The sequence below is a fragment of the Myodes glareolus genome, chromosome 9 (genome assembly GCF_982192425.1).
Source record: "Myodes glareolus chromosome 9, mMyoGla1.1, whole genome shotgun sequence".
Lineage (NCBI taxonomy): Eukaryota > Metazoa > Chordata > Mammalia > Rodentia > Cricetidae > Myodes > Myodes glareolus.
In genome coordinates, this window is record NC_142034.1 from 62,111,325 (window position 1) to 62,129,840 (window position 18,516).

General features: G+C 42.0%; 1 protein-coding gene across 7 annotated transcripts in view; it reads right to left on the reverse strand.

Moving 5' to 3' along the window:
- Nucleotides 1-18,516, reverse strand: part of Specc1 (sperm antigen with calponin homology and coiled-coil domains 1) — a 261,433-nt gene that overhangs the window by 90,028 nt on the left and 152,889 nt on the right. For all 7 annotated transcript variants that reach the window (XM_048448188.3, XM_048448186.3, XM_048448189.3 and 4 more), the window contains 3 exons: nt 5,204-5,411; nt 753-826; nt 7-185 (listed from right to left, as the gene is read on the reverse strand). In XM_048448188.3, coding sequence (XP_048304145.3) covers nt 7-185; nt 753-826; nt 5,204-5,411 — 461 coding nt within the window. The remainder of the gene's footprint in view (nt 1-6; nt 186-752; nt 827-5,203; nt 5,412-18,516) is intronic.

Consider the following 18,516-nt stretch of genomic DNA (forward strand, 5'->3'; position numbering starts at 1 on the left):
ACCCACCTGTTTTGTCCTTGTATGTCCCCCAGCTCCTTCTGCAGCCTGGCATTCTTCTCTTCCTCCTCCAACAACCTCCTCTTCACAGTTCGCAGCTCCTGTTGAGCCTCACACTTGATATCATTGGCCACCACCACGGCAGTCTGCAGGTCCGCCTGGAACCGCCTCCATTCCTCAGTTTCCTCCTAAAACATGACAGAATCCACATGCCCCTCAGATACTGGGCAGGGGGCTGGGGTCTCTATGCATGGGCTCCTGAATCCTAGTATCAGCCACTAAGAAAGAGGATTAAGCAGAAAGATGTGGCTTTAATGGTGTCTCACTCATTGGAAGAGGCACAAGAGGTAACTCCTTGGTGTTACGGAGTTCTGCAACTAAAAACTGACTGCTTTAGTTTCATATTGCCAGAAAGGACATACAACTCAGATTTATGGCCTGAAGATGTTCTAGGATAGTGGCTCTCAACCTGGGGGCTGTGACGCTTTGGGGGGTTGTATATCAGACATTTATGACTCATAACAGTGGCAAAATTACCGTTATAAAGTAGCAATAAAATAATGCTACGGTTGGGGGGGGGGGGTCATCACAACATGAGGAACTGTATCAAGGGGTTGCCGCAACAGGAAGGTTGAGAATCACTGCTCTGGGAGAAGCTGGCTGGGAGAATGGCAGGGTACTTTCCCAGTGTTCCGGACCTAAGACAGGAATAATGTACAATAAGATGATAGAGGAGGTTCCTGGTCATGGCTTACCTTTATCTGTTTTGTCAGGGTCTTCAATTGCCGTTCTAGGTCTGATTTCTGCTCTTCCAGCTTAATCACGCTGCCTAGAAGTAAATGAGTTAGACAGGAGTTAGAAAGTTGCAAGGCTCCTGGACAAGGTACGGTTCCAGAGGCAGCAGGCTTCAAACCTATCCTTCTCCAGCAAGTTATGTTGTAAGGATTCTGAAAACAGAGCTAGAAGTAGAGGCCTCCACGACAGAATTGGATGGCAAGCCAGCGGTGCTTAGAAGGTAAGTTGTATGTACTGTCATGTAGCACGACGGAAGGAGGTTTCAACAGTCACACAGCTCACACTCTTACCTCGGGCTTCCCTGCCAGTCACACACAAGCTTCCTGAACAGCCTTTATTTCTGAGATTTGGAGGGCTCTGGTGTAAGAGAGGAGTCTACTGGTTATTACTCCTGTGACTTTGAAACTCGTTTCTAGAGTCACCAATCCTAACCACAGTTAACCCTGAGAATGACACGAGGCCCAGGTGGGCAAGCAGAAGCTCTAGACCCATGGGTTCAGAATCTCTGAAGATAGCCAGGATCTGGGCCCACATACAGAACAACTCCACAGGAGGCACAACTACCTTTCGACAATTAAGAACTAAATCTGTCCCTTGTTCTCCCTGCCTCCAGTTCTCTCCATTTAAATGTAAGGATCAATATGACAATCACCAAGCAAAAATTCATAGTGTTTGCCTATTAAGGATATGAATCAAGCCAGGCATGGTGGTACATACTTATAATCCTAGTACCTAAGTCACAAAGTGACTCTCTCTCAAAAAAAGAAAGAAAGGAAGAAGAAAGGAAGGAAGGAAGGAAGAAAGGAAGGAAGGAAAAGGAAGAAAGAAAGAGAAAGAAAGAAAGAAAGAAAGAAAGAAAGAAAGAAAGAAAGAAAGAAAGAAAGGAAGGAAGGGAAAGAAAAAGACAGACAGACAGACAGACAGAAATAAAATTTTAATGGGAGGGGGTTGAGGAGCAGGCTATGAATTAGAATCTCCAGAGAAGGCTGGGATCCACACAGTAACGTCCTGCCCAGAGGCTCTGAACCAGCTTTTGGGGTCTGAGGTTTATGTTTAGGATCAAAGCCACAGAGTAAGAAGTCCCCTCCTTCATTTTTTGTTGTTTTGTCTGTCTCTCTCAAGGATCTCATGGGAGGAAAGGATTAATCTAAGGCTGGATTTGAGTGTCCCTGTCTTCCTGACACTTTAATAATACCTTGATATCCCTAGCAGGAGTTTAAAAGCTTCTTAGAAGATGGTCCATGTTATTTTCAGTCTCGGATATATTATGATATAATCACTAGATGTGTGCCTGAAATTTGCTCTGGACATTAATTATACACTGGTTTTCTTGGTGTGTCTGGGCTGACTTTGAAGGATTTAGAGACAATACAACCACATTCTCCACAGTGCTAAATCACAAAGCAAAACAAAACAGAACTTGTCTCCCTTGACCTTTTTCTTTATAAAGAGGGTGCTATGTTTGGAAACAGACAGTGGCCAGATATTTAATTGCATTCTCAAGAATGACTATCGCGCCTGGGTGACACTGAATGTCAATGCTCTACAGTCCACGCCAAAGGCAATGGCACCATCACTCTGACATTAGCCGATTAATCCAGGCACAGAGCACACAATCAGTTTCTCTCACAGAAACCATGCTTACTCGACTAGAGAATTCTGAGCTGTTGCATTCAAAGGAAACACAGTGCTGGGTTTCTGTAAGCTTTTAGTCACATTTTCATCATCCGAAATACTGCTTGTATGCTATCGTTCTGCAAGCCAGAGTCCTTGTAAATTAGGCCAGTCCCATAGCATCAGGAACTTCATCTGCCACTGCTTTTCCCCCAATACCAAACAGGAACTTCTAACATTCTTCTGTAGCTCTCTTACCTATGCAATCTTCTTGTCATAAGTAACCTTTCTCTTATGCCTATGGGTACACAGTGAGAAGGAGTGAACATTTTCCTGGACCTGGGCTAGGTTATAAAGAATTCCTCTTGTCTCTGGCATTGCAACACTGCCGGCTACTGGCCTTCATTCCATGAACTTATAAGGCTTCTCCCCGCCCCTCGATGAAGATGTATCACTGTGCATAGCTGGGATCATCCCAGCACTTACGTTAGGATTGGAAAAGGACCTTCTCCTCTGTCAGGATACACTGGACTCCTGATAGGTTGACAACAAACTTGCATTCAGCATCACAAAAGCTCAGGCCTGACCAAGATTCTCTAACACATCTATTTCTTTTAGTATTTCAAATATCAAAAACCATGAAAGACAAGTACAAAAGAATTGTTTGTTTGTTTACAGGTCAGCATGTAAAAAACACTTGTGGGCTGTTGAGATGGCTCAGTGGGTAAAGGCACTTACCATCAAGCCTGACAACTCTGAGTTTGATCCCTGGGTCCCATGTGGTAGAAGGAGAGAATCAATTCCCACAAGCTATCCTCCACACTCAAAATAAATAAAATTTCTAGGAAACAACCTCCCTCGAGACCCAGTAATACCACTTTTGGGTAGATATCCAAAGGATGCTCAATCGTGCCACAAGGACATGTGCTCAACTATGTTCACAGCAGCTTTGTTTGTCATAGCCAGAACCTGCAAACAACCTAAATGCCCCTCGATCGAAGAATGGATAAGAAAAACGTGGTACATTTACACAATGGAGTACTACACAGCAGAAAAAAATAACATCTTGAATTTTGCAGGCAAATGGATGGAGCTAGAAAACATCATTTTGAGTGAGGTAACTCAGACCCAGAAAGGCAATTATCACATGTACTCACTCATAAGTGGTTTTAAAACATAAAGCAGGGACTGGAGAGATGGCTCAGTGGTTAAGAGAACTGACTACTCTTCTAGAGGACCTGGGTTCAATTCCCAGCACCCATATGGCAGCTCACAACTGTCTGTAACTCCAGGATCCAGCACCCTCACACAGATATACATACAGGCTAAAATACCAATAAAATAATTTAAAAAAAAACATAAAGCAAAGAAAACCAACCAACAAATCACAATCCCAGACAACCTAGACAAAAATGAGGACCTTAAGAGAGACTTACATAGATCTAATCTACATGGGAAGTAGAAAAAGACAAGATCTCCTGAGTAAATTGGGAGCATGGGGACCTTGGGAAAGGGTTGAAGGAGAGGGGAGAGGCAGGAAGGGGAGCAGAGAAAAATGTAGAGCTCAATAAAAATCAATAAAATTTAAAAAAGAAAGGCAAAATAAATAAAATTTAAAAAAAAATTAAGGAAAAAAAAAAGACACTTGTACACAGTATCAGAATTTAGACCAGAAAGCAGAAGTCTCCTGAGCTGGATCTCTGCTGACCTTTCACCCCTCTCTGCATATCCCCAAACCAAGAAGGTGTTTAGAGTACCAATGGGGGGGGGGGGCGCGTGGTACACGTACATTAGTGAGTAGATGAATTCAGGAATACATAAACTGTGAGTAATGAGTCTGGCTGTGCACACATGGTAGGAAAACTCCTCAGGCAACTAAACAATTAGTAATAATTAGTGTCATACAAAGTTATATTAATTAAGTCTTGTTACAAAAGCAAAGTTCATTAGATGTGATATTTGATAAGGTTGACTTGAACAAAAGCAATTTAAAATTTAAATTTTAAATTTTTAAAATTTTTAAAATTTTTAAAATTTTTAAAATGTCTATCCCCACCCCGGGCAATGGGGGCACACATACCTTGGGAGGAGGAGGCACATAGATCTCTGTGGGTTCGAGGCCAACCTGGTCTACAAAGTGAATTTCAGGGCTGCCAGGGTTATTATACAAAAAAATCCTGTCTCAAAAATAATGTCTTTCCCTATTCAAAGCAGTGACGTCATAAAGCCATATACCAATGCCTCTTCAGAAACCAAGTGCCTAACGAATCTGTGAGAAACCCTACACCTTTCACCAATGGGAAGCATGCTGGACCATGACCACAGGCATGCATTATTTATTTCACTCTGAGTGGATGACCCAGCTCTCATGCATCAGATTCTGAAGACAACACACCGCTGACACAAAGGCTGTGAACAATCTACTCGAAATAACACTCTTAAACCCTGAAGGTCATCCTCAGGGAAAAAGCCTCTCATAGTGACAGCTGAACTCAAAGTAGGTTTGGTTGCCTAGCGATGGAGGCCTCAGGATGTTGCACAGGTACACTGAACACTTTCAAAATGCACCTGACCTCTTGCAAGAGCTGTGGTCATTTATCATCTGTTACCCAGCTTTTTATTTAGTTTCAGAGATTACTGCTTGTCTCGGAAGTGCTGTTTGCTGGGAGATTATAGTGATGAAAAGACAGGCTCCCTGACACCCCAGCCGACACACGTCCTTAGATACGCCTCCTGTCACCCACCAAGACAGCATCGGCTGCACCTGCTGCCCTTCTCCGGGTTTAACTTCACTTACTTTCCAGCTCACTAATGAGCTGATTATTGTGTAACTTGACCGCACGGTGCTGTTCCACCTGATCTTCCAATTCAAATATGGTTTCTTTCATGTCTTTGATTTCTGCGTCACTCTCTGAAGCTTTCTCTTGTAATTTTAGGCTGGTCCTGCTCAGTTGTTCTGCTTGATGATCACAGACCTCCTTCAGGTAAGAGTAATCTTTTTCCATCTAGAGAACAAGGAACATTGTCAGTTTAACAACAGCAACAACAACAACCACAATTAACATCCATGTATCTCCAGGAAGACTTGCTGGATGCACTGGCATACGCCACTTCTTGCTGTTCTTCAGTCTACAAACAGACAACACTATAAATGTTAAGAGAGAGACAATATGTCCAGAGGGCTGGATTCCGTGGCCGTTTTACAAGCAGGGGGGAAAAAGGACTCCTAGCATATGTGACTCTTTCCCTTACCAGGGCAGAACAGGGAACCTCACATTCGCTATAGAGCAGCGCCCTCTGCTGGTGAGAATCAAAGTCCTGGATGCCTGAGCCACAGATAAATCTCAACCTTAGAATACCTGGTTGTTTCTTTCGTAGAAGACACACTACATAAAAATCTGAGTGCACTAGAAACAGAAAATCATCCAAGCACATTAATTGCATCTGTTCAACTTTAATTACACACTTAGATCGCAAAAAAACAAGGTAACAGTGCACAGACTTGACAAATTTTGCCATATTTGCTAAATCTTTTAATTCAATAAAACATGTTAATGCCTCAACATTTTCTTCTATTTCAGCAAGTAACAGGCATTGTTGTAAAGTTAGTGTGTGGTCATTCCTTGTGGGTTTTTCCACACTTATTACATTTGTGTTTAAGCTCTTGATAATATATAGACTCATTCTGGGTATTTTGAAACTTTACAGAACTGGTTGTATATGTGTGTTGATTAGGAGGTATTGCAGTGTGTAAAATGCCTTTGTCTTGTACTAAAAAATGTTTATTATGCTATTTTTACTTAATTTTAAATGTTAGTATATGTAGATTGATACACATTACAACAGGTTACTTATGTGTGGCCTGCACATTTTCACATGTATGTGGGCACATGTGTGGGTGTATGTATACAAGTTTGCATACATGTATATAGGTCAGAGTTTGACATCTGATTCATCTATTCTCCACCATTGATACTGAGGTATCTCCTTAAACCCAGAGATAGCTAATTCAGCTACCCTAGCTAGCTGGTTTGCTCTGGGGAGTCCCTGTCTCTACACCCTGAGGACCAAGATTAGGCAGGCTACCATGCCTGCCCCATATTTTATCCGGGTGTCAGGTAAATTCTAGTCCTCATACTTACATAGAAGGGGCTTTATCATCTACTAAGCCATCTCCCCAGCTGTCACTAGATTATTTTAATTATTACATCCTGGAAATAAACTACCTGAAAACACCATTCTGTTATTATAAAAAATGCTACAATAAACACTGTCCTTTTTCTGTAACAATTTGACATTAATAATAGGCATATATTTACTGGACAATAAGCTTGATAAGCAATAGATTTCTTCCCATTTTTTAAGTCTGGGGTGAAGTCTTCACATCCATTTTTTTTCCTAATTGCAGTTCTGGCTGGGGACTCTGTAGGAACAGGGACCTGGTCTACTTTATCTACCACAGCACACAGGACCCTCTGCACCTGCACAGAGCTGGGCATGGAGAAAGTACTCGATGCGAATTTGATGAGTGAATGAATAGAGTACTACAAGGCGGTCCTGCAGTGTTTTCCACTTGAGAAGGTAGGAGGGACAGAGAGATGAATGGATGGATGGGAGGAAGAAGAACAACCTCAGAATCAACACAGCTACTCTAGAATATACAGAAAATGACTCTTTTTTTTTTAAAAAAAAAGAGACACATTCTGGGGGCTGGAGAAATGGATTAGCAGTAGCACCAGCTGCTCTTCCAGAGGGCCCAGGTTCAATTTCCAGCACCCACATGGCAGCTCACAACTGTCTGTAACTCCTGTTCCAGGGGGCCAATACACTCATAACAGACATACATACAGGCAAAACATCAATGGATGTAAAATAAAAATAATTTTTTAAAAAATGAGACACATTTTATTCTTTTTCCCTCTTTTGAAAAAGATTTACAGAGGATTGTGATACACTGTGTAGGTGGGTGCTGGGAAGCAAACCCAAGTCCTCTGAAAGAGGAGTAAGTGTTCTTAGCGATTGAGCCATCTCATTAGCCCTTATAGGACCACATTTTAGATGCTACAAAGCTAATATCTGAAGGGCAGCAATGGAAGGCAAACTCTGAGTCTTGCAGGTTCATGGCTGGACTCCTCAGGCAGAGGCATGTCGGCTGGAGCACGGAGATGCACATGTGACCAATGGGAAATACTATGAGTATAGCATTTCTGGGGAATAGGATGAGGGAAGTGGCTGAGCATCCTGAATGAGGTCTCTGAGTGCAGCTGAGACTGCTGACTCTCAGAGACTCTGTTTTGTTACTTATACACTGAGTCATCATGATCATGGGCACCAAAGAGCAACATACATAGGGAGGGAACAGAAGTGCAGACTGCGGTGAATCTACAAATCAATACTGTTGTAAAAGCAGTCACTTCTTTCTTGATTTGAAATATATCCTTCAAGTCTAATGAAACAGTCCAGAAAACGTTGTTGGTTTTGTTTAGTTTTAGGGTTTTGGCTTTTTTTGTTATTTATTTTGGCTTTTCTGTTATTTATTTATTTAGAGACAAGGTCTCGTCTTCATAGCTACATAATCCTGGGTGTCCTGGAACTCACTATCTAGACAAGGCTGGCCTCAAACTCGCAGAGAGCCGCCTGCCTCAGCCTCCTGAGTGCGGGGATTATAGGCATGCGCTATTATACCCAGCCAAAAAAAAATTTGTTTTTTTCAAAAGTAATTTTACCATTTCATCTCATAAGGACACTCAGTAGATCAAAAGGAAGCTGTTAATTATGTTCAGGGTATGTTCATTTTATAGATTAACAAACATATATAGGGAAATTAGTCAAAAAGAAGAATGTGGGCTGGCGGGATAGTTCCGCAGTTAAGAGCACATAAGAGATAGTTTAGCAGTTATGAACACATACAATTCTTCCAGAGGACCTCAGTGACTCCCAGAACCCACATTGGGTGGTAACTCCAGTTCCAAGGAATCTGATGTCCTCTTCTGGCCTCCACAGGCACATTCACATAAGTGGCACGTCCATACTCACAGACACACAAACTATTTTAGAAAATTCAGCACTCCAAGCAGCAGAGAACAAAGCTCTGTATTTTTATGACCTCTGGAGTTCTAAGATGACTCTCTTTTTGTGATACTGGGCTCCTCCTGCCCGGCAATGCAAACTTTTGAATTTAGTTTTTCTAATTTGGGAGTTATACTATCAGATACCCAAACATGCTCTTTGGTGTTTCCCTTGAAAATAAGAAACCACTTCCAAGCACTCCAAGCATCTTCCATCTTCAGTCAGAGTCAAACAAACAGATTACCTCAGAGAGAAGACATCAAGAGTCCCTCCTGATTCACCAACAACGACCAAACCCGGCTAGCAACCTAGTCAGCTGTGATCAGACCAGGCTAGAACCCAAGGATGTGTCTCCACCCCCTCCAAGCCTGTGACAGTGAACTGGGGAAGAGCACTGCTACAGGTCTGTTTCCTTGAAAGTACTTGGAGAAGGGCATGTGCACACAGGAAAGTTTTTGAGGCGTGCTCCCGATGCTCACTGTGGGAAAGACATGGAAGCAGGAGTGGCAGAAGTGGCTGTCCCACAAGGGCATCCACTGACCCCTCAGGACGAGGGCTACATCCAGCATTCCCTTTGTACACCCCCTGCTGCAAAGGCCATGGTCTTTATTTTCTCAATGAATTAGCCATGTGAAGCACCACCCAGGGAGGGCCATCTTGGAAGGGACTCCAGTTGGGTGCTGTCAGATGCCATTGATCATAAACAGCTGGAGAAGGAGTGCTTTGGTCATGGGAGTCCTGAGTGCAGATGTTAGAGGGTTATATTGCCATAAACATTATCTGGAGTCTTTCCTGTAGGAGATGTGTGAATAACTGGCTGTGGTGGCTTTAGCACTGGGTGACTGGACTGCATGGATTAAGGATTTCTGTAAGGTGAATCTAAAGTCTTTAGTTTATTATGGTGAGAAATAGCACAAAGGACACTAAGATGGAGATCAACTATGAACCAAGGCCTTATCATAACACAAACTACCACCAAGACAGAGAATGCTGAATAAACTGAATAAAAGAACAAATGTATAGCCAATACAACAATATCACCAATGCAAAAGGAAGCAAAAGTCCAGTACATTAAAAGTAAAAACATGATGTGAGGTGAAAATGGAGTCTGAACATTTTAGTTTACAACTGTGTTTAGTAGTTTCTGATGGCAAAGAGAGCATCTTGGAAAATCAGGCCCGGCCTTTGAGAAACCATTTTATTTTCTATTCAAATAGTCATACACCAGGAACAGAGACCAGGGTGGGCATAGAACTAGGTCACTGACATAAATTCTGAATGGATTCTAGCAACACTGAAGTTGTTTAGTCAGGAAGGAACACAGGGAGTGGTGCTGCCCAGAGGAGAAGCCTGGCTTGTGAAGTCCCTGCTTCTGTTGTCAAGACAGCAGCGTGGAGGCTTTGTTTCCACAGGGCTGGGGATGAACCCAGGGCCTTGTGCATGCCAGGCCAATGCCCTACCACTGTATAACATGCCCAGCCAGAGTTGGTCATTTTACTAGATTTGGTTATTATACTGTCCCTTAAATAATTCTGAATACTAAAAAATAATTAAGAATGGAGATCAGTCAAAGGTGTTAAGATTCCTCCCTACACTTTTTTCTTCTTTAAAAATTATTTTATTTTATGTGTATGAATATTTTGGCTATATGTGTTTCTACACATCACGAACATGCCTGGTGCCTGCAGAGATCAAAAAAGGGTATCAAATCTTCTGGAACTGAAGTTACAGACAGCTGTAAGGACCATGTGGGTGCTGGGAACTGAACCCAGGTCTTCTGGAAGAGCAGCAAGCGCTCCTAACTGCTGAGCCTTTGTGCTAGTCCTCACCTCCCTTTTCAATGGTGCCTCCTCCCACAGAGTTATAAACCTACGAATGTGCATCAGGGCATTATCATTACACACATTATTACTGGTTATACAGGGAAGGAGGGGTGGAGGCGGTCATGACCTAGGAGGCACATGGCCTGAAAGCTGAGCAGACATCAATGTCATGTCAGTGACCACACCACAGGAGTTGACGAAAGCCTTGGAGAGCAGATCTGAATGTTGTTCCTGCTCCCAGGCAACAATCCTCATGTTTCTCTGGATTCCATGTGTCCTCTCAGGAGACAGCACAACCACGCTTACAGCCACCCAGGCCTGGGTCTGTGTAGGGAGTGAAATGCCTCTTCCTGCAATCCCCAATAACAAGTCAGTACTCACCAAACCCTACTATGCCAAACTCCTAATCTAAGTGTCTCTTCATTCCCTGCCCTCTATTCCCACCTGGTCAGCCCTTGGCTTTCTCATCTGTGGCCAGTTAATCTTTCTCAACTGTAAATGTGGTTCTATAATTATTTGTAAAGATTCCTCAGACCAGACCAACAATATGTGGGTGAAGTCACCTGCCACCAACCCTGACCTGAGTTTGCTTCAGAAGCTCCACAGAAGAAATAAACTCTGACCTTCACACGTAAATTGTGGCACATGCACCCAAAGAAAAATAGATAAATTAAAAATGTAAAAAACCAAAAGACCCAAAATATCCAAACAAACAAAAACAAGACTCAAACTAAAAGATTAAACAACAAAACAAGCTGGATTTCATAAAATTAAAATGGCAAAGTATGACCCTCAAGAGACATTATATAAAACAGTAACAAATGACCCTAATTAGTGAATAAATAAACAAAGTGGAATGTATCTGTACAATGTAATATTAGTCAGGGGAGAAAAAAGAAGTTCTGACACATGCCACACATAGATTTACCTTGAAAACGCCATGCTAAGTGAAGAAAGGCAAAGGCAAAAGGCCACATCATGAATGTTTCTAGAAATGCCTGGCAGAGTCACAGCAGATTACAGACAACCAGGGGTTAGGGGTGTATGACTTGGGGAGTTAGCTATTACTAGGTTCCGAGATTCTTCATGGGAGACAAGAGCCATCAATCAGACTATTGTGGTGGCTGCACAACCACATGAACATACTAAAAACACTGATCTGTTCACTTTTGAATCAAAGCTCGATAAACTTTTTTTAATCCCTTTTTTCCTCTCTTTTCCTTTTTTCATCCTCCCCCACCTTTAAGACAGAATCAGTATGTAGCTGAGACTGGCCTCAAATACATAATCTTCCTGGCTCAAACAACTAAGCAATTGGGATTGGAGATGAGTACCATCACGCCCAGCCAAAACTACTTTCTTCAAGACTGACATTATTATTATTATTATTAATTATATTATTATATTTATATATTTTATTATATATTACATAAATAATTATATATTCATTATACATTACATATTATATTACATATAATATATTATATGTAATATATTAATGATACATTAATTATATTAATAATAATAATAATAATAATACAGTATTCTTCCTGCTTGTGTCCTTGCAGGCCAGAGGAGGGCACCAGATCTCATTACAGTGCTTGTGAGTCACCATGTAGTATCTAGGAATTGAACTCAGGACCTCTGGAAGAGCAGTCAGTGCTCTTAACCACTGAGCAATCTCTCCAGTCCCAAAACTCCATTTTGGGGAGAGGAGAGGTTCAAGACAGGGTTTCTCTGTCTAACAGCCTTGGCTGTGCTGGAACTCACTCTGCAGACCAGGTTGGCCTTGAACTAACAGAGATCTACCTGCCTCTGCCTCCCCAGTGCTAGGGGGATTAAATGCATGTGCTGCTACCATCAGGCCATGTTTTTTTTCTTTTCTGTAAATATCCCCCACCTTATCAAAACAGAGTAAAGTTCTCCTAGTATTAAGGCTTTGCTTTCTCTGAACCAAAGGCTGTTGGTTTTAACACCAGTATATAAGTCGTGAGATCTGATCTGAACAAGATCCTGTCTTGTCTTTCATTTCTTTCTTTCTTCCTTCCTTTCCTCTCCTTTTAGCGTGAGGCAGGGCTTCTTTGTAGCTCTGGTTGTCCTAGAACTCACTCTTGTAGATCAGGCTAGCCTTGTACTCAGAGATCCCTCTGCTTCCCAAGAGCTGGAATTAAAGGCATGTGCTGCCACCACCTGACTGTCTTTCATTTCAAGAAGCAGTGCAAGTTCATGATTAAGGGTATGTGTAATACATATAGTCTGGCCTAGCTTTGAACCCTGACTTCAGCAACTAACAAGTTAGGCTAACAACTGTTCTCTGCCTTGGCCTGCACAGCGGTAAAGCAATAGATAGGGACTGACGAGAGGGCTCAGGGATGAAGAACACTGAAGCTCTTCTCTATCACCTGAGTTTGGTTCCCAGCACCCACTTCAGGCAGCTCAAAACAGTCTCAGTCCAGCTCCAGGGGATCTGACACCTCTGGCCTCCATGGACACCTGCATTTATATGCACAGACACACACACTTAGATATAATTCAAAACAACAAAAATACATCTTAAGAAATAAAAAATAATGTGGTGTCTACAGGAAACGCTATAGTTAAGTGATCTAGAGTTCTTCTGTTCCATTGGGACAAAAATCAGGGACAGACAAAATGCCTGTCAGATCTGACATCAGTGGCTCTGGACTCTTTAGTGTACTGTATGCTCTGAGTGTCAGTATCTCAACATCTAGCCATGGTTGGTGAATCCTCAGCAGCAAGAGCTACTCGTTCTTAGGCCTCTCTGGAAGCCTTCCCATGGCAGGGCCACTTGTCCCCTGCAGCTTCTCTACAGTCCTACTCTTCATTCTTTGCCTTTCTCAGTTTTCTCTTCTCTACAGTACTTCACCTCCCACAGTCCTCAGCTTTCCTCTGCGCCCAGTTCTGTAGACATTCTCTAGCTGCCAGGTGTGCCCCAATCTAGCAGCCCTTGGTTGTGATCTGCTCTTGGTGCAACTACCTCAGCCTACTCTACCCAAGACAAAACCCTGAGTAGGTAACAAAACGACAAAAACTTACTGGAGACTGGGCTGTAGCACAAGAGGATAGTGTAAAAGATGGAGGTCTCCTGGACTACTCATGAGATGGGGGAATCTTCATATGTTTAGAGAAGAGTAGGACCGTATGCATATACAGTCACTGGTCCACCAGTCTGTGCAGGGCTGCCTGTTTTAAGACCAGGGTGTAAATTGTTAGATCTGCTTTAGGTAGACATGTTCCTCCCTAACCAAACTGGGAACATCTGCAAAATGGGCGGAGATGTAAACAGTGGCTTCTACGGCAGCTATGACAGCTGAGGCTGCTTCTGCAGCTGGAACTACGCCTCTCCTAGGGTTGTCAGGATGCCAGTCTTCAGGTAACGGAAGAAGTGGCTGCTCAAGGAACAGTAGTAGTGATTTCCAGAGGCAGTGGGGAGGGGTTTGGGGAGACAAGGGCAAGGCACTGAAGTGCGGCATGACAGCAGTGGTCACCAGCTGGTCTGGTTCTCTGCCCAACCTTGAGCTTCATGACAGTTGCCACTGCACTGGTGACAAGGGAAGAATTTGAAAGCTGTCAACCAAGCACCTGAGCTACTCATTTTTAGCCGCCCTTGGCAGCTTCAGTCATTTAAGAAGTATATGTCAGGGCTGGAGAGATGGCTCAGAGGTTAAGAGCACTGACTGACTGCTCTTCCAGAGGTCCTGAGTTCAATTCCCAGCAACCACATGGTGGCTCACAACCATCTGTAATGAGATCTGGTGCCCTCTTCTGTCGTGTGGGCATACATGGAGGCTGAATACTGTGTACATAATAAATAAATAAATCTTTAAAAAAAAAAGTATATGTCACCAAAACTAACATTCTTCTTCAGTAAACTATTTAGTACTTAACTCAAAGCCAATGTCCTTAAGGGAAGAAACAAAAAAGATAGTCTCAAGAGTATCTAGAACACACAAGAACATTAAAACATTAGTTGTTATTAAAGTATTATAGACTTTCATCTGTCTATTTGACCAAAGTTACTAAATATCTGGTATGTAATATGTTATAACTACTATACTATCACAGTGCTAAGAGTGGATGGCACACAGTAAAGCACAAGAACCACAGGCTGAGAGCACTGCCAGGAGGAGGAACGTGTGTTGGGTTTGCTCTTCTTGTTTTGACATCTAGCATGGCTACTGCAGAACTCTTCTGCTGCAGTCTGCTGAAAACAGAGGCAGCAATATTGCATCATATTGTATTCTTATTGACCTAAATCAGGTGGGGGATTTTGTTGCTGCTGTTGTTAGTTTTATTTTTAATGCTATTCTGCCTAGGAAGGGGTTATGTTAGTATATTTGCACTTCTGCCATTAAAGAAATTGACAGGTTGGAGGGATGGTTCAGCAGTTAAGAACACTGTCTGTTCTTCGAGAGGGTTTGAGTCTAATTCTCAGAAACCACAGGGTGGCTCACAACCATCTATAATAAGATCTGATGCCCTCTTCTAGCATGCAGGCATACATACAGGCAGAACACTATATACATAATAAATACACCTTTTTTAAGGCTACAGAAAATGCAGAGATGAAGCTAGAAATTTGAATTTTGCCTTTGAGAACTAATAGTCAGCTGCAAAAGCAGGGTTGTATCTAGGAAGGATGTGGACAGTAGGTGCTGCCCCCAAACGTAGAACAGAGAGGTGAAAGGACCACTGCTCTTGCTGACAAGTTCTGAGGTCAAATTCAAGGAAGAAAATGGTGCTGTATGTGATCTTACCTCACTAGAGATAATAATACAACTAAGAAAATAAATATATCACATAGAAAGGAAGTTAGAGAAGGAAACTGAGGTGAGGGGTAGCCAAGAGCTGTCCCCAGAGAGAGGTAGCACACTCTCTAGTGGAACCACATGTAAGCAAAGGGCAGAGACCCAAAGAGGATCTGGCTCCCACTGACACACCATCCTTCCTTAATCAACCACTTCTCAGGAGGCTTTAAGATCAGAGGACTGCTGGGAAACCAGGCACAAATACCAAAAGGCACGTGATGAGGGATGCAGACACGCTGGCTGTACAATTTAATCTTCACGAGCTTCATCTCATATCTTGTTTTTCTTTGGGAATGGGTTCTTTCAGAATCATAACTGGAATCCCTGGTTGTTATAGATTAGTTGATATTCTGCAGTGGGGATACACTGAGCTATCAGTCCATGCTACAGTTTGGATATGGTGTGCCTTCACTCAGACTCATGTTGAAATTTTATTTCCAGTGGTGTTGGTATTAGGAGGAGTTATGGATAATCTTAACTGTCAACTTGACTAGATTTGGAATCACCATGGAAACACATCTGGTGTGTGTCTAGGAAGACGTTTCCAGAAAGGTTTAACTGAAGAGGGAAGACCTACTCTCGATACAGATGGCACCAGCTCCTGTGCTGGGGTCTAGGCCTAAGTACAGGGAAACCAAGATGAGCGACAGCATTCAGTCCTCTCTGCTTACAGGCTCCAGGGTGGGGGCAGCCGCACGCTCCTGTTGGCAAGTTTCCCCTCTTGTAATGGACAGTACCCACAAACTGTGAGCCAAAATAAATCCTTCCGTTCTTAAGTGTTTACTATGCATTTTCACAGTCATGAGAAAAGTAATAAATAGTGGGGGTAAGGCCCTTTAGGAGTGATCAGGAAGGGGTCCTGCCCTCATGAGTATGCGTGTGCAGTCTCATGGGATCTCTTTTGCTCAGGAGACTGTTATAAACCGAAGGTGACAGCTTTGCTCACTATCTCACCCGTGCTTTCTCATGAGGTAATTTCTTCTTCCCATTCTACAGTGAGTAGAAGCCACATGGAGCCCTCACCAGACACAGTTGCTTGACTTTAGACTTCCAGCATCTTGAACTAACAGCTCAAACAATCCTTTCTTTTCTGAATTACTGAGTGTCAAGTATCTGTTAAAGCAACAAAAGTTTAAGAGGTCTGGGATTTGCTTTTTCAGTGTTGATGCAATACACATGTATTATGGCTCTTATACATCCATACTCTCTGTACACAAAGCAGTGCAATATCACAAAGCAGGAGTCTTAATACCTATAAAAGGAACCCTGTGTAAGTAGTGTTACACCTTGAGTATGTTTTTCCCTTAGACTATTAACTAAACACTGGCTAGACTCCTACAGTCAGGACATAATAATTCTAGCTGGCAGAAAAATCAGTAAATATATGAGCTATGTGAATTATGGTTTAATTATTTAAAAATAGCTTTAAGTTTGCATTTGTGTATTGTGCTCTACAGAAAACATATACTTTCCCTGTCCTCCAACTAGATTAAATTTATACACGATTTTATTGCCTTTACTTTGGCTAAGCTATACGAAAGAGCAAAATTATAACTTTAAATCAAAACAGGGTAGGGTAAAGCTAAAGAATTTTACTCAAGAAATCAGGAAGAAAAAACAAATTATAAAAATTATTTTAAACAAGCTGGATAGTGATGGTGCAGGCTTTTAATCACAGCACGTGGGAGACAGAAGCAGGCGGATCTCTGAGTTCAAGGCCAGCCTCATCTACAGAGTGAGTTCCAGGACAGCCAGAGCTACACAGAGAGACCCTATTGGGGTGTGGGTGGGGGGACAGGTTACAAGTGGAACTTTAACACTAATCTAACTGGCTCACTGTATTCATGGAGTGTGCCACATGTACTCTGTTCTTTTACACAGAAAGATGAAATATTATAATCTTATCAACATAGGTTTATATGTATACCTATATACATCAACTGAGAAAAATGTCTAAAAGATATACAGCAAAATGTTGGCGGATTTCCCTCTGGGTGGTGGGACTAAAGGCAGCGCCTGTTTACTTTTCTATACTTTTCTGTAGTTTACTAAATCTTCTGTAATGAATTTAATCATTTATTAGAAAAATAAGCTATTTAAGATGTCAAATTACTTAATATTTACATTTACTGTAATGATAATTAAAGTGCCAGAGACAGAAGAGAAAGAGATTAAGGAAAGACTTCAAGACGGTCCACGGGGAGCTGCGATAGCTCAGCAGTTTAGAGCACGTGAGAGGACACAGGCACTGTTCTCAGCATCCACATGGCAGTTCACAACCCCAGTTCCAGGGGGTCTAATGCTTTCTTCTGGCATCTGTGGGCACATGTGATGCACATATAGGCAAAACACTCATACAAATAAAATAAATATAAAAATATTTTTTAAAAAAGGTCCATCTAGGAGATTAAACATTTTACAGAATAGCTAATGACTGATCTTTAAACAACGAAAGAGAACATTCTTCCTTTACAAGTGACTTAATGCAAAGCTTCATTTGACAACATATAATTCAAATGAGCACTTGGCTCATAACCACTAATGCTTCCTTCCGTTCCTTCAATAAAATACCTGTGGATTTACAACAAAGACACAACCTACACGGCCTACCACCAAGACTGTAAGACAGCTGTACAGAACTCGGGTTGCAACTGGCTGGTCCTAAAACAGACAGGCAACAGGCAAAAATCTCCCCAGGAGCTCACAGACTGCTTTTGGAACACCAGCAGCCAAGAAATAAGGCGGGAAGATGTTTTTCCCCTCTCTCCCCAGCAACACCCCAAGTCATGGCTCCAGAGCTGGAAAGACAGAACAAGGAGACAGCACTGTGAGGCAGATGACCGTCACACAGTCACCACCAATAATCTTGTACCATCACATAATAACATTCCAGCCAAATCAAAGAAGGATTTTAAAAATGAAAGCCAGGACCAATTATTTCATCTTGGGCCCTCGGCTAAAATAATTTCAGGAAATGATTAACAGATTTGAATGACATAATTTAGTACCAAGTTTTGGCAAGGACTCAAGGAAGCAAGTACTCTCATGAACTGGTGGGAACAAATTGGCATATTATTTCTGGCGGGCAATCTGGCTAAATGTGTTGAAATCTTTAAAATGTTTATACTCTTTGACTCACTAAGTCAACGTCTAGGAATTTTTCCTGAAGAAATAATCAGAGATATGAAAAAATTACTTTTAATATTCTAAGACCTGAAAGAACATAAACAACCAATAATACACACATGGCAATAACAGTGGACTATGAGTAAAAAGTTACTTGATAAATCCTAGCTGACATTTAAAAAACATTCAAAAAAGTCAATGCTGAAGAATATGCTCAGAAAACATTATATGCATTAAAAAGTCAATCAATGTATACAGGATGG